The following is a 23675-nucleotide window of genomic DNA, read 5'->3' as shown; positions in this document are numbered from 1 at the left end:
GTATCAGACTTTTAAAGCAATGAATTCTTACATTTTAGGCTGTTGCCTTCTTTTTACACTTTATATTTGAAATAAATAATTGTGTATTAAAAAAATTAAGAAAAACTCAAAAAGTTTACTTCTTAATAGTTTCAAGGTAAAAAGAACTAACAAGGGAATCCAAGCTGAATCTATTCTCCCACGGTTGGAGAAACACAGCCTGATCGACACCCACCACTAGAGAGAAAACTCCTTCTGAAGACCCTCCCAGCAGGGAATGCCATCACAGGTCAGAAATTCTCAGATTTATGTCTGAACATTTCAATGGTAGTGCCATTTTTAGCATTAAAGTTTCACTTTTAATTTCTGGGTAGTTTGCCTTTGGGAGAGAGGATACGATTGAAGAATAAAACATTTTATCCATGGATGACTTTTTATTTCCCTCTGAGAAAACTTTGTATGACATTTTTATTCCTACAGAGTATTTCAGTTAAAGCTACCAAAGTATTCAATGTTGCTTAATCTCTATCTACATGTCTCTGATACAACCTAAAGTGTACTAATGATCATTACACTTTTATTATTTAAAGCATAATGAAAGAACTAGAAAGTCAACTAAGTTGTACAAAATACTGCTGGAGATACATGAGTTCCTGATACTTATAATATATACTGGCTTCAGAGAAATAAAGAAGCTTCATTAATGGCCTTGTCCAAAGAACAAAAAATTGCTTCCTGTGGAAGGTAAAACTGAAGAATGTGGGACTTACCATCTGCAAATCACCACCCAGATCAATGCTGCCAAGCCACCGATCAGCACGCCGCCTAATGTGATGGAGACGAATGAGGCTTTTGGGAGTCTTCCAGAGTCTAGAGCACAGAAGGGAGACCTGGTTAGAGGTGTGCCTGTCAGGGTCTGTGGGCAGTGGGCCAGTATCCGTCCTGCTTGACTCTGAAGCCCAGATCCTTTTCATGACATACATGGTAGTGCAGGGCACAGAGGGTCACTATCTGATAGGGAAAAGTTCATCCGAACAAATGTATTTAGATCTAAATGTAAGGTGTGTAGATAGTGAATGTATGATAGAGTAATTTTAAGCTTGAAAGACATTTGCCTTTTCCAGATGACAAGCGTCATTTAGGGTGAGCTTGCTCATCATTAGCACTGCAGCATTTCCTATGAGACTATGCACAACCCACCCACTGTGTGTAAGGAAGGAAAACTCTCTTTCTCACCAAACCACTAAGAAAACTAACTAGCCCCATTGTAGAGATCATGGAAACCATTGAAAGCAACTAGATGTGGATACAAAGCAACCTCATGGGCAAAATAGTTAAAAGAATGTGCTTCAACACTATGAAATTGTCTCTTTGGTTGTATTTTGCTTTCCACAGGGGCAATCTTAGTTAAACATTAACCAGGAAAAGGCATAATCAGAATCCTTGTAGTCATTGGAAAGCCCCATGGGGGAACGCAAAGAGATAACAAACAGGACAGCCTTCTGGGTACAGGCTAAATTTATTGGCTCATTTGAAATAGAAATTAAGTGGTGTTGATGAAAAAATCAGACTGAAGAGGGCTAAGTGTTTGGACCGTTGTGAGGCAGAGGAAAGAGGCTGGTCCAGGAATTTGGAGGCTGGGATTTGTACTTTCTCAGTGATCTTGGAAAGAAAGGCCTTGTGCCATCACAAAAAGATAGAGTTTGAAGAGATCATTTCTACTCTTCTCTTGAAGCTCTAAATTTCTGATTCACTTGAATACATGGCAATCTGGGGCTAATGTGGCTTGGAATTCAAAGCCTCTCTGATACCAGTGTTATAATGGACTTTTCTATTTAGATGCCAAATACCTGTGCACTTAAAGAAAAAGAAAGAGAGAGAGAGAGAAAAAAAAAGTGCTCATTGTAATCATTAAAGGTCAAATGGACATACAGGATATAATAAAAAAGCCATTTTCAAAAAGAAATTTTAATACTATAAACCATTATAAAAGAGCCAAAACGTTGAGGATACTCAGCATTAGAATCATCACACATAGTCTGAATAAAATGTTGTGGTGGTGGAGGGAGAATCTTAAGCTAAACATGTGGAAATAGTAATTGAGATGAAAATAGGATGTGTGTGGTCTGACCTCTGAGATTATTTTGGCTCTCTTTTTCTCATAATGAAATAATAATAATAAATATATTTAATACACTTCTACAAATATGCCTAAACCAATCTGTCATCATTCATTGAGCTAGCTCCTACTATGTGCAGGGACATAGCTGTCCCTTAGTCTAGGTAGGCGGAGACACAGAGGAGAAGTCAAGAGCAGACATTGATGGCACACACAAGGGGACTGACATCTGCCATTTAGCTAACTGCGCCTCTGATCTTACTTAGCAATTCACCCCTTGCCTAGAAGGACCAACTCTTTCCGATCTACCTCTTCTCATGTTCCTGAGGTCTACTCCAAACATGAGTGATTACTCCTTACTCTGAACTTAACAACTGTTGTTAAGTTCACACTCAGTACACAAGATTCTTCTGGTTATCTTTGAACTTTGGTCATTCCTTCTATTACTCTTTATGACGCTATAATTTTTCTATCTTTCCTTTGAAATTTAGTTCTCTTGATACTTCCATTCTCAGCCCATTCTTTGCTTCACAACATACTCTCTGTGCATGATCTAATCAACTCTTAGAACTTTAACTACTACCTATGTTTTGGTGACATTCAAATATCTGTATCTTCCCAAATTCCTCACCAAAGCTTCAGATTCCCATGCCCAGCTGTCTGCTGGCTGACACCACCTTGATTTTGTAGCACCTCAAACTTAAAATATTCAAATGGAACTCATCAGCCCTGACCTCAACCTGGCTTATTATATGCTTTCACATTTGAGCCACCACATTGCATTCAGAATAAATCTAGAAAATTCAGATTCACTCTGTTTCAACCACTTATGTCCAGATTCAGCACTCATTGCTTCACTTTCACACACTAGTCAAACTGAACTTCCATTTCTACTCTATAACATGTCAAATTCTCATCTTTCCAAGGACTCTCCACCACTACCTCTGCTCTTCCTCTGCCTAGATAACTCATATTCATCCTTCTAGACTCATCTGGCAAGCTATCTGCCATGGAAGATTTCTGTAATGTCTGAGACTGGGTTATGTGTCATTTGTAGGTATTTATGGAACCATTGCATTGTCCAACATAGTGATGGAAGTTGAGCCCCCTAGGTTGGAAGGCACTCAGAATACACAATGACCACAACACTGGAATTGGGTGTGCCAATGATTATGAAGGAGCTCTGGTAGCGTAGTGCCTAAGGCACTTGACTGCTAACCAGAAGGCTGGTGGTTCAAATCCACCAAGCACTCACTGGAAGGAAGGTTGGGCAATCTACTTCCGTAGTGATATTGCTTCGGAAACCCAAGGAGGGGTCGCTATGAGTCAGGTCCAACTTGACGGCATACAACAACAACAAAAACAATGATTGTGAAGATGGTGCAGGATCAGGTAATACTTCCTTCTGTTGCACATGTGGTTGCCATAAGTTGGGGTCAACTCAACAGCAATTAACAAACCACCATAGCACCCCCCCCATACTATCTATATACCAGGTTTTATTTGCAAGTTGTCTTATTATCTAACTAGACTGTCTACCCTGTAATGGTAAAGATCATGTCTGCATTGCTTGCTATTGCATTCCAGGGCCTACTACAGTTCTTAGACATGCAGTAAATATTTTTTGAATGAACAGAAGATAAACTTATTTGAAACTAGAAACTTTTTTGAATAAACAGATATAAACTTAATTTTATATCCTAAATATTCCTCTAAATCCATTATAGTCTTTTCACTATTTATACCCTCATAATTTTTCTTCACGGGCTGCTCTAACAGTTATCTGACTGCTTCTCCAACCTCTAGAGTTTTCCTTCATCCAACTTCCTCACAGCCATTGGATAATCTATAAACACAAATGCAAACATATCATCCTCTTACTTAAAAACCTTCGAGAAAAATATCTATCTGTTAACATCCATCATTCACTCATCCTGTCTCTAGAAAGAGGTTAGGATCACACTATTCCCCATTCTCAGTTTTAATGGTTATGGAGGAGTTGACTCCATTCATGTATTTATGGGTGGCATGTGAGCTTATCAGAACACTATACTCTGTTGGTAATAGTGACTGGCTCAGGGTGGAGACATGACCCAAATCAGGCCAGTCAGAGCAGCACAACCCATAAAACTGAATTCTAGAATTTGTATTTTATCTCTCAAGGAGGTGGATCTACCAGATTTATTCTGAGAGAACATGAGCTTGAGGTTTTTTAGGTCCACATGTAGAGCCTGAAAAATTAGTAAAGCAAAATAGTCAATAGCCTAATCTTTGAGATAAAGAGGGAACCCAAGTCCTGTGGGCAAAATTGAGCCTCTGGATTAAGCCAACCTGAAATTTACAAAAGACAAAACTACATAACAGGGTAACAATGAACTCCACATTTAACTAAATATGTAAAAAGGGTTGGGGTAGAGAAAAGAGAGGAAATATTTAGTGAGCATAAACTTTTAATTTATTGTTTGCTTCAATTTTACCTTTCTTGACATTATGAGTTACATGATCCAATGCATTCATCTGGGGCTAAGTTTAATGTGACTTGTTATAAAATTCCTGACTGAGAGACACAATCTAAATCTCTCCAGTTTCTATAGGACAACTCCAAAGCTTATCAGCCCAGCTCTCCCGAATCTGACTTGTCCTACCTCTTCTGTCACATATCTTTGCCTTACACTTCACTCCTTAACACTATGAAGCCTCCTACAGTTCTCTATTCATCAGCAATTCTCACTTCAATGCCTTTTTCACATTTTCGCCAGTGCCAGCAATACCATTTGTTTCTTTGTCACCAACTTAATTCCTATGTAATCTTTTATTTTAGCTGGTATATCATCTCACAGAAAATGTCTGACCACCCATTTATCATCTGGCTGGACATGTTGCTCTCCTCTGTGCTTAAAGAGTATTTTGTGAGCACTCATTAAATTGTATCTGTTTATCTACACTAGACAATGTGTTCCTTGGAGAAAAGAGTCCTTGGCTGATTCATCTGTCTTTCCCTAAAGCCCAGCACAGGACAAGTGTACAGTAGGTAGGTGATACAAGACAAAAACAAACACAAGTAAAAACCAGTGGCAATTGAATCCATTCTGTTCCTTTCTTCTAAGATGGCCTTAAATACTGAGGTTTAATTCTTACATAAATATACAAAAACCTATTGCATTTGAGTTGATTTTGACTCTTGGTGACTCCACGTGTAACAGAGTAGAACTATACTCCATAGGTTTTTCAATGGCTGTGATCTTTCAGAAATATATTGAGAGGCAGCTCTGAATGAATTAGAACCACCAATCTTTTATTATTATTATTTATTGTGCCTTGTGTGCAAATTTACAAAGCAGATTTGTTTTATATTCAACACTTCATGCACATTTGATTTCATGGCCCCAATTAAAATCCCCAACCATTAAAAAAAAAAAAAAAAAAAAAAACTCTCTTCCTCTCGCCTCCCTGAAATTACCCATTCTCTGTGCCATTCTTATCTATGCATTCCTGTCTGTCCAGCTTTCCCTTTATGTGACTGCTGCCCTTTTGATGTCTCATGGCTGATTGATCTAAGGGGTGAGTCTCCCTAGGGTAGGTGGCTGCATCTCCCTGGGGCAAGTGTACTGCATGGAGGTCTTTCTACTTTTGAGCTGAGAGCCAATTCGTGGCAGTGAGTCCATTTCTAGGTCTGAAGGATAACCTGGGGCCATAGTCTCAGGGGTTCCACCAATCTCTATCTGACAAGTAATTCTGGTCATTTTTGTATTTTAGAATCTTTTTCCACATTTTTCTTCCCATTCTAACCAGAATCTCCAATTTTTATCCCTTTCCAAGTGGTTAGCATTGGTAGCTGGGCACCATCTAGTTCTTCTGGTCTCTGGATCATTAAGGCTGAGGTCCTCATGTCCATCATATCTTTGGACTAATTATTTCCAGATGAATTTGATTTTCTTAACTTTTCTTTGCTCCAGATGAGAGGAGAACAATAGTTGCATCTTAGATGGCTGCTTGAAAATTTTTAAGACCACAGTCACTACTTACCAAAGTAGGATGTAGAACAAGATTTTTATGAACTATGTTGTGCAAATTGAGCATGACTTCCCCTGAGACTGTGGTCCTGAGCCTGTAGACCCAGTGATTTTCTTTCTCAAGGTGTTCAGTTGTTTCTGAGAAGCTACTCCAACCCTGTCCTCTGTTACTTCTGTAATGTATGTGGATTGTTTTGTAGCACAAGTATATATGTAAGACTATCTTCCGGCAAATCTATGCCTGGTCTTGGGTATATTACATTTCATCTATCTGCATCTGCTCTCCCCACCAGTCCATGCATTCACCCATACCCTACTGTTTGGCCACCACTTGTCTGTCAGTTTGTCATACTATAGTGCATTGCGTGTGGCTGTGAGGCTGGAGTCTGTGCTGTCAGTATTTCAAATACCAGCAAGGTCACCCATGGTGGACAAGTTTAAGCAGAGCTTCCAGACTAAGGCAGACTCAGAAGAAGGAAGGGGCCATCCACTTCTCAAAGAATTCAGCAGTGAAAACCTTATGAATATCAGTGAAACACTATCTGATATATTGCTGGAAAACTTTATGAATAGCCCTGAAGCATTGTCCTATATAGTACCGGAAGATGAGCCCTTCAGGTCAGAAGGCAGTCAAAATATGACTGGGGAAGAGCTGTCTCAGTAAAGCTGACCTTAATGGTGTGGAAGAAATAAAGCTTTCAGGACCTCCATTTGCTGATGTGGCATGACTTAAGAAGGGGAAGAAACAGGTGCAAGCATCCATTAATAATTGGAACATGGAATGTACGAAGCATGAATCCAGGAAATTTGTAAGTTGTCAAAAATGAAATGGAGCACATAAAGATTGATCTGCTAGGCATTAATGAGCTGAAATAGACTGGTTTTGGCCATTTTGAACCAGAAAACCATATGATTGACTTTGCCAGGAATGACAAATTAAAGAGGAATGGCGTGTCATTCATTGTCACAAAGAATGTTTCAAGATCTATCCTGAAGTACGGTGCTGTCAATGATAGGATAATATCCATATGCCAACAAGGAAGACCAGTTAATACTACTATTATTCAAATTTACACACCAACCACTAAAGCCAAAGACAAGGGAATTGAAGATTTTTACCAACTTCTGCAGTCTGAAATGGACCAAACATACATTCAAGATGTGTTTACTGTCATTAGTGATTGGAATACAAAAGTTGGAAACAAAGATGAATCACCGGCAGTTGGAAAATATGGTTTTGGTGATAGAAATAATGCTGGAGATTGCATGATAGAATTTTACAAGACTGACCACTTATTCATTGCAAATATCTTTTTTCAACAACACAATGACAGCTATACATGTGGACTTCACTAGATGGAGTACACAGGAATCAGATCAACTACTGTGGAAAGAAGGAATGGAAAAGTTCAATATCTTCAGCCAAAACAAGGCCAGGAGTTCACTGTGGAACAATCAATTGGTCATATGCAAGTTCAAGTTGAAGCTGAAGACAATTAAAACAAGTCCACAAGAGCAAAAAATGACCTTGATTGTATCCCTCCTGAATTTAGAGACCATCTAAAGAATAGATTTGATTCATTAAACACCAATGATTGAAAAACAGAAGAATTGTGAGATGACATCAAGAACATCATCCATGAAGAAAGCAAAAGATCATTAAAAAGGCAGGAAAGGAAGAAAAGACCAAAGTGGATGTCAGAAGAGATTCTGAAACTTGCCATTGGACAGAGTAGCTAAAGAAAATGGAAGAAATGACAATATAAAAGAGCTGAACAGAAGATTACAAAGAGTAGCTCAAGAAGACAAAGCCAATTATTATAAGGAAATGTGCAAAGATCTGGAGTTAGAAAACCAAAAGGGAAGACCATATTTGGTACTTCTCAAGCTGAAAGAACTGAAGAAAACACTGAAGGCTTGAGTTGCAATATTGATAGATTCTATGGGCAAATACTGAATGATGCAGGAAATATCAAAAGAAAATGGAAGGAATACATAGAGTCACAGCACCAAAAATAATTGGTCGATGTTCGTCCATTTCAGGAGGTGGCATATGATCCAGAGCCAATGGTACTGAAGGAAGAAGTCAAAGCTGCACTGAAGGAATTGGCGAAGAACAAGACTCCAGGAACTGATGGAATACCCATTGAGATGTTTCAAAATATTAATGCCACCCTGTAGGCATTCACTTGTCTATTCCAAGAAATTTGGAAGAAAGCTACCTACCAATTGACTGGAAAGATCCATGTTGATACCCTTTCCAAAGAAATATTATCCCACAGATTGTGGAAATCATCGAACAATATCATTAATATCACATGCAAGTAAAATCTTACTGAAGATAATTCAAAAACAGTAGTAGCAGTATATTGACAGAGAGCTTCAGAAATGCAAGCTAGATTCAGAAGAGGACATAGAATGAGGAATATCATTGCTGATGTCAGGTGGACCTTGGCTGAAAGCAAGAATATCAGAAAGATGTTTACTTGTGTTTTATTGACTATGCAAAATTATTTGATTCTGTACATCAAAACAAATTATGGATAACAGTGAGAAGAATGGCAATTCCAGAATACTTGATTGTGCTAATCAGGAACATGTACATAGACCAGAAGACTGTTTGAACAGAACAAGGGGATACTGCATGGTTTAATTTCAGGAATGGAGTGTGTCAGAACTATATCCTTTCACCATACTTACTCCATGTTTATGTTGAACAAATAATTTGAGAAGCTGGACTATATGAAGAAGAATGTGGCATCAGGATTGGAGGAAGACTCATTAACAACCTGTGATACACAGATGACACAACTTTGCCTACTGAAAGTGAAGATGACTTGAAGCACTTCCTGATGAAGATTAAAGATTTCAGTCTGCTGTATGATTACATCTCAATACTGAGAAAATGAAAATCCTCATAACTGTACCAATAAGAAACATCATAATTAATGGGGAAAAGATTGAAATAGTTAAAGATTTGATATTACTTGGGTTCACAGTCAACACCAATGGAAACAGCAGTCAAGACATCAGAAAACATATTACACTGGGCAAATCTGCTTGAAAAGAACTCTTTAAAGTGCTGAAAAGGAAAGATGTCTCTTTGAAGACTAAGGTACACTTAATCCAAGCCAAGGTATTTTCAGTTGCCTCATATGCATGTGAAAGTTGCACAATGAACAAAGAAGACCAAAGGAGAGTTGATGCTTTTGAGTTGTGCTGTTGGCAAAGAATACCAAAAGTACCATGGACTGCCAGAAAAATGAACAAATCTGTCCTGAATGAAGTACAATCGGAATGCTCCTTGGAAGCAAGAATGGCCAGACTTCGTCTCACCTACTTTGGTCATGTTGTCAAAAGGGACCACTCTTGGGAAAAGAATATTATGGTCAGTAAAGTGGAGGGTCAACAAAAAAGGGTAAGGCCCTCAACATGATGGATTGACACAGTGGCTGCAATGATGGGTCAAGTATAGCAAGGATTGTGAGACTGGCACAGGACTGGGCAGTATTTTGTTCTTAGGGTCACTATGAATCAGGGCCGACTCGATGGCATCTAACAACAACAACCAGTGTTTGGTGTCAGTGGCAATGCAGTACTGTGCATATAATAGTATTTGCCTCTGTTGTCTATAACTTTTTGCATATTTCTATGTCCTCCTATTCCCCATTTTCACCATGCTGGACAAAGACTCTATACCACCCCTCCCCTCATCCAAATCAACATGTGACCCCCACCTAGTCTGAAATTTGCCCTCCTCTTTCTCCCCATTCTCGGTAACCAATAAAGTGAATTTTCTTCCCTGAGTAAACCTTTCCTTGACTTTTTATAATAATGGACTTATACAATATTTGTCCTTCTGTGATTGACTTATTTTACTCAGCATCATGTCTTCCAAATTCATCCACGTTGTGAGATGATTCACATATTCTTTACTATTCTTTAATGTTGCATAGTATTCCATTGTGTGAATGTACCATAGTTTGATTATCCATTCATTGTTGATGGGCATTTAGGTTGAACTACTGTTTTGGCCGACTCGACGGCAAACAACAACAACAACAACAACTGTTTTGATTACCTAGTGCCACTCTGACATGAATACACCACAAATGGGATGGCCTCAACAAACAGGAGTTTGTTCTCTTTATTTATAACTTTTTATTAAGCCCCACAGGGGTTCTAATCATTAGAGGTTCTAATGAATTTGAAAAATTCAATTTGGAGGCTTTAAGTCCAAGTTCAAAGTGCCAGGCTCTAGGGGCTGGTTGAAAGCCCCTTGACCTTGGGCTTCAGCTCTGCCTTCCGCTCCCAGCCCACTGAAGCTGGAGGTTTTTCTTCACTCAGTTGCTGGCTGCTGAGGCTGATAAGCCTAAGGTTGACAAGTGTAAAGGCACAGTCCTGAAGTTACCAAACCATATGGCAGGCCATTAATTCAAGTCCATTGAAAGTCTTTAGGTCGGCAGAGCATGACAGGCTGCTGAACAATGACATGGCTACATGCAGGGTTCAAGCATGCCATAAGCTAGAGACCGTTCTCCAAGGTTTCTCTTCATATACTGGAAGCAGACTGCATCCCTAAGGCAGCTACTCATCTGCTCACAGTAGATTCCACCTTGGAGTTGATTACCAGTCTCATCATGGGGAATACTACATCCAGCTTCCCAGCCACTCAACCAGGCCCAGCAAAGTGGACACAGAAACTTAACTGCCACATCCACCAATCTTTAATTAGTTAGGCTTAACCTTTTGTATCACCTAAAGACTCAGGTGTGTGGTAGTGGATACTAAGTGAAAGAATGAACGCCTTTTGACAGCCTATATACTTTGTTGTTGTCCTATTTTTGTTATGTTGTTTACATTTCTGGTTTGATCCCCTATCCCACATTTGAACTACCATGAGTCTTATTTTCTTCAATGGTCAACACTTGATTCATCACTAATGTTTCATAAATATGAGGTCTCTTTATAAACCTTCCTTCCCATTATTCTTCTCTTTAACAGGAGCAAAAGACAGCCTGATACAACATACCAGTAGAATATAACAAGAATTTTAAAGGGTATAGGGCAGACAGATAAAAGAAAGAATTCCTTAGTGGGTATATAGTTTCAACGTTCACTTTGCTTTAAGCTTACTTGGGGATATTTGTTTGCTAGCAACAGAAATATTTACAATAACGACAGATATTAGCAGCTACAGTTCAAGGGCACATGTAAATCCAATAAAAATTAACTTATTTTATCCCGCCATGAGCTCTTTGTGGCAGGTGGTATGTCCCTGCCTAGAGAGGAGAAGGATACATTGTGGCACAGTGCTTAAAGCACTCGACAGATAACCATAATGCCTGAAGTTTGAATGTACTAGCCACTCCGTGGGAGAAAGATGTGGCAATTTTCTTCCATAAAGATTATACCCCTGGAAAGCCTATGGGGTACTACTCTATCCTACAGGGTTGCTATGAGTTTGAATCGACCTGAAAGCAACAGATTTTGTTTTGGTTTGGTCTAGAAATGAGGAGATGAGAGGTTAAATAAATAGCTTAGTGCCACAGAGCTAGTAAATAGCAATGCTGAGGCTCAAGCCAGTAGATTTGGCTTCCAACCTCTACCTTCATGACACACCACCTCTGGCCTGGTGAGGAAAGGGAACACAGGTTTAATAAACACACATTAGAGGATAGTTAACATTAATGGAGTTTGTAGAAATTTCATCAGCACTTTTGTTTCTCTGATTGAAATTCCTGTGAAGAGCTGACACATTCTTATAATTATGTATCAGTCATATCAGTTCCACGTTCCAATCCCTTCTCAATTCCAGCTGCTCATTTTTAAAGGAATGATAAACATGTTATTTCAGGACTAAGTCAAGCTGTACTCTCACTGTGTTTTTCAAATTCATTAGAACTTCTAATGATTAGAACCCCTGCGGAACTTAATAAAAAGTTATAACAACAACAGTTAGAAGCACCACATCAAACCCAGAGCAGCAACTGAAGTGAAGAATACCAAGTAGCAATCATGCCTTGGCATAAATTAAAACCCTTGTTTTATTTGATTTTTCTAACTGGGAAGCAGCTTCATTAAACAATTCATTCTGTCAATATCTAGTGAATGCCTTTTAGGGGATAGGCCCCATGCTAAGGGGGGGTCAAAGATGTAGAAGAGAGACATCGTCCCTACCCTCAGACAGCTTACTTTCCCTACCCTCAGACAGCTTACTTTCTCACGGGAAAAGCAGACAGTAAATGCATAATTTCAGATGCAAAGCAAATTATGAAGTAGAAAATACAGAGAGCTTGGTGAGTGTACATCAGAGGATACTAACTAGGTCTGAGGGTAGATTGGGCAGAACACTCAGAGTGATTTTATCTGAGGCCTGAAGAAAAGTTGGCTGAACTGAATCATTATGGAAAGAATTTTTGAAAGGAAGGAAGCCAGATACAGACAGGATCAGGATAGGGAGGGTATGGGAATTTTGAAGAATAAGACTTGTTATGGATTAAATTGTATCCTCCTGAAATAAGAATTGGAATCCTAACCTCTATACTTGTGGCTGTAATTCTATGTGGGAACAGAGTTTCCTTTGTTATGTTGCTGAGGTCATAACAGTTTAGGGTGTGGGTGTGCCCCAAGCCTAATAACTTCTGAGGTATAAAAAGAGAATGGAGAAGGAGGTTGTGTTAGACTGGGTTCTCTAGAGAAACAAAAACCAGCAAAGCTTATATATATATAAAAAGAGAGAGAAATTTATCTTAGGAAAATGGCTCACAAACGTATAGAAGCCGGCAAGTCCAGAGACCCTGGAGGAAACGTCGGGTTGGAGGCAGACAGCTTTCGCAACTGCAGGGGGCTGAGAAGTTCAAGGCTGGCAGGCAGTACACTCTGGCTGTTGACTCCAATGAAAGATGAATCCAAGATCTCCAGGCCAAACGGTGGGCTGTTCACTCACGGAAGGTTGTAGGCAGCACACCAGAGTCCCGATCCACAGAAGAATGTCTCTCTTCCCAGGATGTCCCTGGATATACTGGAAGCAGGCCACACCCCTAGGGAAACTCCCCTTGGTAGATTGGCCACTCAGAACACAGTCATCCGATCCCATCATGGGAACAACCACACAGAACTGGGGTCCAGCCAAGTTGACAGACAACTCCAACTATCATAGTCCACGCCTTTTCAACTTGGCAGTTGTACACATCTTCTTAACCATATATAATCTCTAAATAAGGACAGTTACAGAGTCATATTTGTGCCTAACATGATACATTAACACACATACAACCAAAGTGCATTAACCTTATTTACATTTCACAGCTCATAACAGAAGGAAACAAAAATATTTGATGCGCATATACAATGAAGAAATATAACAATCACAGTCCTTGTTTCTGCAGCTGGTCACGTGGTCATAGCTGATATTCAGAACTACCTTCTTCCACCACCCATTCTGTATTTCCCTTGCTCTCAGCAAGCACCTCAGCTGGTCATGGTTCTTTGCCTGGTGGGGTGACCCAAACCATTCCTGAAGGGTCTGGGCCGTTAGCAGTCATATCAGAATTGGGTTGCTGTAATTTTCCATTGACTTTAATCACAGGGCATGGTAGTAGTAGAAGACGTCCTAAAGAAACTCCTGTATTTCAGACATATTCGTCTTTACCTCCATTATGTAAAGCCAACCCAATTTCCCCTTGGTAATCAGAATCTATCACACTAGATAGTACAGTAGTGCCCTTCTTTGTCTATTGATCCAGAGGCATGAGGAAGCCAAAACGGCCGGGTGGCATTCTTAATTTCCAGTTCAATGCAATCAGTATTGTGTCTCCAGGTGGGAGTGTTCCTCCCTTTGGGACTCTTAGTCCAAACTTAGTCTCCAGACCCACAGAGCATAGGGTAGCAGGGACAGGAAGCAAAAATTTTTTGAGTGGGTCACTAGGGGTAATAGTGATACCACTCCTGTTTCCACCCCTTGGTTCTTGGACCTGTGAATCCTGGCTATTGGAGAAACAGAACCATATATTGGACACTGGTTTAGAGCATATACAGCCTCCTGGAGAACATTGCCCCAACTCTTCAAGGTATAGCCAGCCACCTAGCTGGTGCCATATTTATGTTTTTAAGAAGCCATTACATCGTTCTATCAAACCAGCTGCTTCAGGATGATGGGGAACGTGGTAAAACCAGTGAATTCCATGAGCATAAGCCTACTGCCACACTTCATGTGCTGTGAAATGAGTCCCTTGATTTGAAGCAATGCTGTGTGGGATGCCATGACGGTGGATAAGGCATTCTGTAAGTCCATGGATGGTAGTTTTAGCAGAAGCATTGCGTGCAGGGAAGGCGAATCCATATCCAGAATAAGTATCTATTCCAGTAAAAACAAAACTCTGTCCTTTCCATGATGGAAGTGGTCCAATGTAATCAACCTGCCACCACGTTGCTGGCTATTCACCCCGAGGAATGGTTCCATATCGCAGACTCAGGGTTGGTCTCTGCTGTTGGCAGATTGAGCACTCAGCAGTGGAAGTAGCCAAATCAGCCTTGGTAAGTGGGAGTCCATGTTGCTGAGCCCATGCATAACCTCCATCCCTGCCACCATGCCACTTTGTTCGTGAGCTCATTGAGCAATGACAGGAGTAGCTGGGGAAAAAGAAAGGCTGGTTTCCCCTGAACATGTCATCCTATCCACCTGATTGTTAAAGTCCTCCTCTGCCGAGGTCACTTTTTGGTGGGTATTCACATGAGACACAAATATCTTTACTCCTTTGGCCCATTCAGAGAGATCTATCCACATACCTCTTCCCCATACATCCTTATCACCAATCTTCCAATCATGTTCCTTCCATGTCCCAGACCATCCAGTTAAGCCATTAGCCACAGCCCATGAATTCGTATATAATTGCATATCTGGCCATTTCTTGTTCCATGCAAAGTGAACAGCCATATGCACAGATCGAAGTTCTGCTCATTGGAAGGATTTCCCTTCACCACTCTCCTTTAAGGAAGTCCCAGAAATGGGGTGCAGTGCTGCTGCTGTCCACTTTTGAGTGGTGCCTGCATATTGCACAGAACCATCTGTAAACCAGGCATGAGTTTTCTCTTCCTCAGTCAACTGATCATAAGGAACTCCCCATGAAGCCATAGGTGCAGAGTGGAACAGGGAAGGTAATGTGACTGGAGTGGAGACCATAAGGATTTGGGTCACTTCCTCATGCAACTTGCTTGTGCCTTCAGGTCCTGCTCGAGCCTGATCTCTGATATACCACTTCCATTTAGTGATGGAGTGCTGCTGTGCACATCCAACTTTATGACTCTGTGGGTCAGACAACACTCAGTTCATGATGGGCAGCTCAGGCCTCATGGTGACTTGGTGGCCCATGGTTAGGTGCTCAGTCTCTACCAAAGCCCAGTAACAAGCCAAAAGCTGTTTCTCAAAAGAAGTGTAGTTATCTGCAGAGGATGGATTCAAACCTCTGAATTTAAAAACAAGGAACACTGAGGCTACAGAAACTGAAAGTAGCAAAGATCATGCCTCAAAGCTGATAGAGAACTTTGTAAAGCCTGTACCCTGAATTCAGACTTCTGACCTCCTGAATTGTGAGGAAATAAGTCTGTTTTTCAAAGCCACCTACTTGTGTTATTTCTGTTATAGAAACGCTATCAAGGAGCTCTGGTATCGTAGCGCCTAAGGCACTTGACTGCTAACCAGAAGGCTGGCAGTTCAAATCCACCAGCCACTCCTTGGAAGGAAGGTTGGGCAATCTACTTCTGTAGTGATACTGCCTCGGAAACCCAAGGAGGGGTCACTATGAGTCAGGTCTGACTCGACGATATATAACAACAACAACAAAAAGCAAATTAATACAAGAATAATATGGCTAAAAATAATATGGCTAAATCTCACACCCAACTTTAAGGGTGATCATGTAGAGCCTTGTCTATGATAGAAAGAGATTCAGCTTCATTCTGAGGGCAAATGAATTATCATCTCTGAGCTTCAATTTCCTCATCTGTAAAATGTATATAAAAATATATGGCAGTTAGGTTGTTTGTCAGCTTCTCTGGGTCTGGTTTTAGGTGGCTGGGCAGCTGGATGTAGTATTCCCCACGATGAGACCGGTAATCAACTCCATGGTGGGATCTACTGGAACAGCTGAGTAGTTGCCTTGGGGATGTGGTATGCTTTCAGTATATAAGAAGACAGCTTTGAGAAAGGTCTTTGAGCTTTTTGGCATGCTCGGACCCTACATGTAGGTGAGTCTTCATTCAGCAGCCTCCCATGATTGCTTGCCAATCTTGAGACTGTTTTTAGACTTGAACTAGTGGCCTGCTGAGTTGCTTAATAATCTTGGGACTGTGCCATTTTACTTGTCAACCTTGGGTTTTTCAGCCTCACAGCCTGCCAATGTCTAAGAGAAGCCTCAGCTTCAACGGGCTGAGAGCCAGAGGCAGACCTGAAGCCCAAGGTCAAGGGGCCTTCACCCAGCCCCTAGAACAGGCACTCTGAATTTGGACTTCTAGTCTCTTAAACTGTAAGACAATAAATCCCTGTTTGTTAAAGCCACCCATCTGTGGCATTTTCTGTTAGAGTATCACTCGAGGACCAAAATATAATATTTATCTCATACGTTATAGTCAAGATTGAATGAGACAAGGTAGGTAAAGCCAAAGTAGGTAGGAATCATGTACCTTGCATACCAACCACTAAGAAACTTAAGGCTGGTCATGTCATCCTTCTGAATCCTTAGTGTGTAGCACAGGGCTTGTTACATCTTAGAAAGTCAGTAAATATTGGTTCAGTTGTTACTTAGAAGAGTTCACATTTTCTGACAATAGCAACAAAGTTTTTTTTTTTTTAGCAGTTTCTAAGTTAGCAAGAATTATCAGAAATGAGAGACTGACTGAGGGGTGGCAACAGGGAAGGATTCTGATATGAAAATATAAGGGCACCAAGCAAAAACTTTGCGTTCTCCACACTTTGTCAAGGGCTAGCCTTGACCTCTGCTTTCAACCAGTCTCCTTTTTCTATTCACTGTGGAGACAGGCTTTGAATTTCATTTTGTCATTCTGAAAGCTGACTGAGGACAGCAATTTTTTATCAACAAATTAGGGTGTGCTATGGGGTCGCTATGAGTCGGGGCCGACTCGACGGCACACAACAACAACAACAACATGAGCAATGACAGAACTGGTTCATCCAAGAGACAATGCTCACTCCTGCCTGTTTGCTTCCCTATTAGATTTTGCACAAGGTTATCATTTACTAAATTTAGAGTACCAAGAATGTATTGGTTGCTGCTATCTGGGAGATGTATGATCTAGCACCAGGAATGTGTATGGCCTAAATGAAACACAACAATTAGCCTTATGTAAAAGAGGAACAGAAATGTAAAAATATGTTTCAAGATCTTAAGTATATATGAACTTATATAGGTGAAGTGGTTCATTTATAAGACTATAGGTTCTGGAAGTGGACAGATTGGAGTCTAAGTCCCAACTTTGCCACTTAATTAGTAAAGTGGCATTCGAGAAATTATTTAATCTTTTAGACTCTCACATTCCTCATATGAAAAATGATAGCAAAATAACCTAATAAAGGCCTAGAGTGTGGATGAGAAATAATGTTTGTAGGTGCCTGGAACACTATCATGATCAATAGGTGTCAGTATGATCATTCCTGTAGTCATATCCTTGACTAGGAGATGATTTTCTAGAATTGCTATTATTTTCAGCTAAGCTTGATAGGAAGGCAACATATTCAAGGGAAAGAAGAAGGGAGGAGAAATCACTGTCTAGTCAGCCAGATCCACTGCTCAATCATGGTTATCAGGAGAATGTTGAATCTCTAAGATACATATTCTTACTTTTTTTTTTTTTTTTTTTTAAATTTTAGCTAATAAAAGTAATACACAGTAAGCCTGTTTGTTTTTAGTCAGGTTATTTTTCCTTAAGGAATTTTATAAAAGCAGCCAAACAAATGATACAAGCCTGTTTCTATACTTAGACTACTTACTTCTCTAAGCAAGTAGTTTATTACATGCTAAAGTAAAAATTTCAAAAATGAAATGTAAAATTAAAAGTAAAGCTAAAATTTTCAACAATTTCCAAACCAGAAGCTAGTTCTTTTCCCATCTCATAACTTAAGAGTTAAACTACATTTGAAGTAAACTGGAATGAGACTAGGTAATATCACTGTATATTTTCTGTTTATTGTGTCTGCTGGGAATTGGTAGAGAGAAATCTTGTTAGTTCTTGGTCTCACAATCTTTTCACAAAACATGATGAGAGACAGAAGAGAACAAAAACAAAAACAAAAGAAACCATCTTCCACAACATGGCTTAACTCTTAACTAATGAGAATTACTACCAAGTTGGACACCCTTCTTTCCTGCAAGTTTACTGCTGGCTGTGTTTTTAGATGCTCTTTAAGAAGAGAACGTCAGTTCAAACTAGAATACATCATGATCAATATCAAGTCGACTAGGCTAAGGACAACACTAGACCTGAAAGTATGGCTAGAAAGTGTCTAGAGAATGGAGGGGTCCTGGGGTAAGTTGAAGAGGAAAGTTTTCATGGAAGACAGACTTTAATTGTCTTGAGGGAGGCAGAGGACTCAGTGGGAAGAAAAGTTTCTCCAGAACATTTTAGCCATAGGCCAAGTCTGATTCTATCAATTACTAGCCATGTGATTACCAGCCAGGTTACTTCTCTTATTATAGTTCCCCCATATACACCAGCACACTGATACTGATGATGTCCCAGGAAGAAAAAAAACATGTACAGAGTAAATGCTTAATACCTACTTTTGAAGGAAGGGTAGGCATTAGAAACATAGAAGAGAGGGCATTCCAAGCAAGGAGAACATTAAATAAGCAAAGTTGTAGCAGTGGAAGCATATGTTTCAATCCAAAAACAAGTTTGGCTCTAGGGTTTGTGGAAGGAATCCTTGAGATGTGAAATTGGAGAAATTTATGTAAATAATTATTTTTTGGGAAAAAAATTGAAACAAGACATCTGAGATTAATGTACAAAATTTTTGCTCTTATAGATGGTATTTTAAAGTAGTTGTGTTTATCAGATTGATATATTATGAACCATAATTCCTTTTACTATAATATTAAAACCAAACAATCCTCAGAACTATCTTACTAAACACTGATTCATTTTTGGCTTTTATCCCTAGGAATATTTCCTGGATGTCACACTTGTCTCCTTTTTCCTTACCTTGAGAATGATCAAAGTCAAAACTCCCTTTGGTATGGATGTAGTTAAATAAATTATTTCACAGAAAAATGCATACTATACAACTGTCCTTTCACAACAAGATAAATATGCCAACAAAGGGAGCATAATTATTACTCTGATTACAAGGCAGTCTAACTCTCCAATTATTACCTTCTTGTTGTTGTTATGTGCCATTGAGTCGGATCTGATTCATAGTGACCCCTCCTTGGGTTTCCGAGGCAGTATCAGTATCACTACGGAAGTAGATTGCCCAACCTTCCTTCTGAGGAGTGGCTGTGGGTTTGAACTGCTAGCCTTCTGATAAGCAGTCAAGTGCCTTAGGCACTACGCTACCAGAGCTCCCAATTATTACCTTACATCTCATAAAATTAAACCCCATAGTTTAAATCAGGCACAAATAGCTTGTCATGGCAGTAGAATAGAACTGAAAATGGGGCAAAATAACTCGTTATGGAAAGTTCAGCATTTATCTCCCTTGGAACTGTTCCATATGATTTCCTCTCACTGATTCACCCAGGCTACAGGTAACAAATGATGAGTTGGGATTAGAAAATAACCTAAATAAGAGTTGTTTCATTTCATAAAACAATTTGTCAACCTCTGCTGAAAACACAGAGATCATTTTTTTTTTTTTTTTTTTGGAGTACATTTTGTACGATACAGATTTTTCTGGGCTGAGTGTTTCACATTCAGAGAGAGCTTCTATGGATGAGTCCTGAACAAAATTTTGGAGGGAAAGGCAGAAAGGTAATGTTTATATTTTGATAATGAAAATAGTACCCCCCACCAAGGCTCCTTAGAACTATATATGGGGTGCAAGAGGTTGTAACAATACAAAACACATTTCTGGAGTTATGGTAACAGCAAAGTTAGAATGTTGACTTAAATGTCCTTCTTAGTTCACCTGGTAGGTTTGGGAATTAGCTTTGTTGGTTTATAACAATAAATGCAGAAAACACCAGTGAATTTCATTCTGTAAATGTTTATAGTATTGTCACCTGGCTACTTTGCCAATTTTCATTTGAATGTGTATTTCAGACATTAAAAAAAAAAAAAAAAACCTGAATGTAAGAGCTGCAGTTGTCTATAGTTTTCTATAACCAACACTGTGCTGTTTAAAATTGTTGTTGTTATTGTTGTTATGTGCCGTCGAGTTGGACCCAACTAATAGCGACTCCTCCTTGGGTTTCCAAGACAGTATCACTACGGAAGTAGATTGCCCAACCTTCCTTCCGAGGAGTGGCTGGTGGGTTTGAACCACCAGCCTTCTGGTTAGCAATCAAGTGTCTTTGGCACTATGCTACCAGAGCACCCAGTTTAAAATTAAGACAGGATAAATATTCAAATATAGAAAAAAAATGTAAATAAAATTGGATGCTGATAAAACAATGGACTTGGGAGAGAGGACAGGGAAAAATGCATGATAAAGGAAATCTGAGCAATCTAGGGCGAGGAGTAACACAGTCAAGAAGACCATTAAAATAGAGGAATTGTTATGAGAAAATTAGAAAAGGACATTCCAAAATCTGAAGGGCCACAGAAGAAACCCACACAGACTTATATATAAGGAAATAGATTAATAATCTCCTTCCCATATTTGGTAAAGCAGAAGGTCAACAAAAATTAGGAAAAACCTAAATGAGAGGGGTTGACACAATAACCTCAATAATGGGCTCAAAGGAAAAGTAAGAAAATCAAAGATCAAGGAAGCAATTAGTCCAAAGGGCTAATGGGCCACAGGAACCACAGCTTCTACTACCCCTAAACCAGAAAAAGTAAATGGCTGTCACTACTGTGACTGTTCTGACCAGGATCACAATAGGAGACCCTGAACAGAAAGGGAGGAAAAAAAAAAAAAAAAAAAAGACCAGACTTCTTTTCAACCCTCAATAATCACCAGTGTCCCAGAGGGCATAGTGGAGGGAGACGGCAGTGTGGCGTGTACCAGTGGGCAAGCCAATGAGACACTTGTGAAATGACAGCAGAGCATCTCCAGTTGCTCTAGTCCAGGGTGAATTTAGATGTGATGACTGGAGACTTTTTCGGCATGTAATTTTTTTTAAATTGAAGTCAATGCCGTCCTTTTCAAAATGAGTGGAAGATTCACACCTTTTAAGCAGGGTATTCCTTTTCTTGGTAGCTAACTACTTGAGAAGTAGAATTAATGCAAGATGGCTTGGTGGAACACAAAATTAGATTAGATATAAAAGAGAAAGTGATTAAATTTTTTTTTTTCAGAATCCTCCACTCTGCTAACCTCTCTCCTTCCCCTCACTTGTCGCAGATAAACCTGACTGATACTTTCCTGAAAGTGTTGAAATTACCAGAAGGAAACTACCTCATCTTTTCAATAGTGATCATACAAAACCATCTAACATGTCTACCCATGCTGCTGGTACAGTGGTGACCTGGTCTTTCTGCCCCAACTGAATTCCTTCTGCTATGATTATGCTGTTAAGGATATTCATCATTCTTTAATCCTTCTCTCTTGTATATATTCAATCCCCACTAATCAATTGGATCCATTTGGATTGTTTTTAATTTTACACCCACCTGTCTCTCTCACTTAACTCATACACACCAAAATGATGGTCTTCATACCAAACCCAGTCAGGTCTACTCATTGGCTGTTTCAATGAACAGCTGCACCATTGATTCAATTACTCAAGATTTCCTTGATATTGTCCTGTCCCTTATGCTTCATCCAATTCATCACCAAATCCTATGTATTTGTAAGTAGTTTATTAAAGTGTCCATTTTTTTTCTCATACTTTGTACCACTACCTAGACTCTGATTTCATAATCATTTGTCTGGCTTAATGCAAGAGCCTCCCCACTTCCCTATGTGGTCTCTTTTCCACACTGCAGTCACAGTCATCTGTCTGAAAAGTAAATGTGATTTTGTTGCTCCTCCACACTCCATATCCAATCTTAAACCTTTCAATGGAGTTTTACTGCCATTAATATAAAGGAAAAACAAACAAACAAACAAACAAACAACTTTCTAACCAAGTTAAAGGGATCTGCTTGATATTGTCCATAGTAACTTATTTTCTTATCTGATAAAATGCTTTCTATTTAGCCTCACTGATTTTCTGTCACTTCCTCATAATCAACGTATCACCTTGCCACGGAGCCTTTGTGTCTGCTATACCACACCCTTTGTCTGAACTACTCATTCATCCTCATCCACAATGTACTTCTTTCAGAGTTCAGTTCAAGCATCACTTCCTTAAGGAAATTTCTCTAAAACTTCCTTAAGTATTAGATTACCATGGGTCTCTCCTTGGAACACTTACCATAGATGTTCAATTTTACATGTGTTTCTGTAATTGTGGATTAAGGCCTCACTCCCCTACTAGACTTTCAATTCCACAAAGGATTCACTGTATTGGTTTTGACATACTATTGAAATCCCAGGATAGTACAATGCCTGGTACATGAAAGATACTTGATAAGCATCTTTTTGAATCATAAATATTTTTCAATGAATGGGTGATGAATGAGGAAGTATACCATAGTGGTTGAGATTGGAGCTAAATAGCCAAGTTACAAATGCCAGATCTGTGACTTAGTAGCTTTGTGATCATAGACAAATAATTACCTTCTATGCCCTCCAGGGTCCTTTTCTATAAAATGGAGATTAAAAATAGTGCTTACCCCATAATGACCATTAATTGTGGGAATTAAATTAATTATATGTTTAGAACACTGCCTGACATATAATGTGTGTTCCATAAGCTTCCATGAAGATTATGATGCTTTAGGTTGATGAATGCTTCTGATCCACAGCAGGTTGCTGAGCAAGGACTTGTAGGAAGGAAGAACTGACACTTTCAGAGGTTATCTAAGAAGGAGGAATGGTTATCACCAAGGCAAAGCATGGGGTCAATGATAGCATGCAAGGTGGGGAAGCAGAGAGGGATGCAGGTCCATTGGCTGCTGCACAAGACCTGTGTCAGAGATTAGAGTGGAGTAAGTTTAAAGAGAAGATTAAGGAGAGAGAAAATTGATGAAATCTCTTCCCCCACCCCATATTTTGCATTGCTGTAAAAAATATATGTAACACTACATTTGTCAATTCAACATTTTTTAGGTGCAAAATTTAGTGATATTAATTACATTAATCTTGTTTTGCAACCATCACCCATGCTGTTTTGGTAGTTGCCTTAGAGTAAATTCCAACTCATGGTGACCCAGGTATTAGAACAGAGCTCTTCCATATGGTTTTCATGGTTCTGATCTTTCAAGAACACATCATCATGTCTGTCTTCTGTGGTGCCTCTGGGTGGGCTTGAACCACCAATCTTTTGGCTAGTAGTTGA

At 39.5% G+C, this 23675-nt stretch overlaps 1 protein-coding gene across 1 annotated transcript in view; it reads right to left on the bottom strand.

The window, feature by feature from the left end:
- Nucleotides 1-745: 745 nt before the first annotated feature.
- TPO (thyroid peroxidase) overlaps nucleotides 746-23675 on the bottom strand; it is a 216482-nt gene continuing 193552 nt past the window's right edge. Inside the window, exon 14 of the mRNA XM_007948120.1 lies at nucleotides 746-849. Coding sequence (XP_007946311.1) covers nucleotides 746-849 — 104 coding nt within the window. The remainder of the gene's footprint in view (nucleotides 850-23675) is intronic.

This window comes from Orycteropus afer, unplaced genomic scaffold (assembly GCF_000298275.1).
Source record: "Orycteropus afer afer isolate SDZICR_OR568_19922 unplaced genomic scaffold, OryAfe1.0 scaffold00204, whole genome shotgun sequence".
Lineage (NCBI taxonomy): Eukaryota > Metazoa > Chordata > Mammalia > Tubulidentata > Orycteropodidae > Orycteropus > Orycteropus afer.
This window is presented reverse-complemented; position numbering and strand designations above follow the sequence as displayed.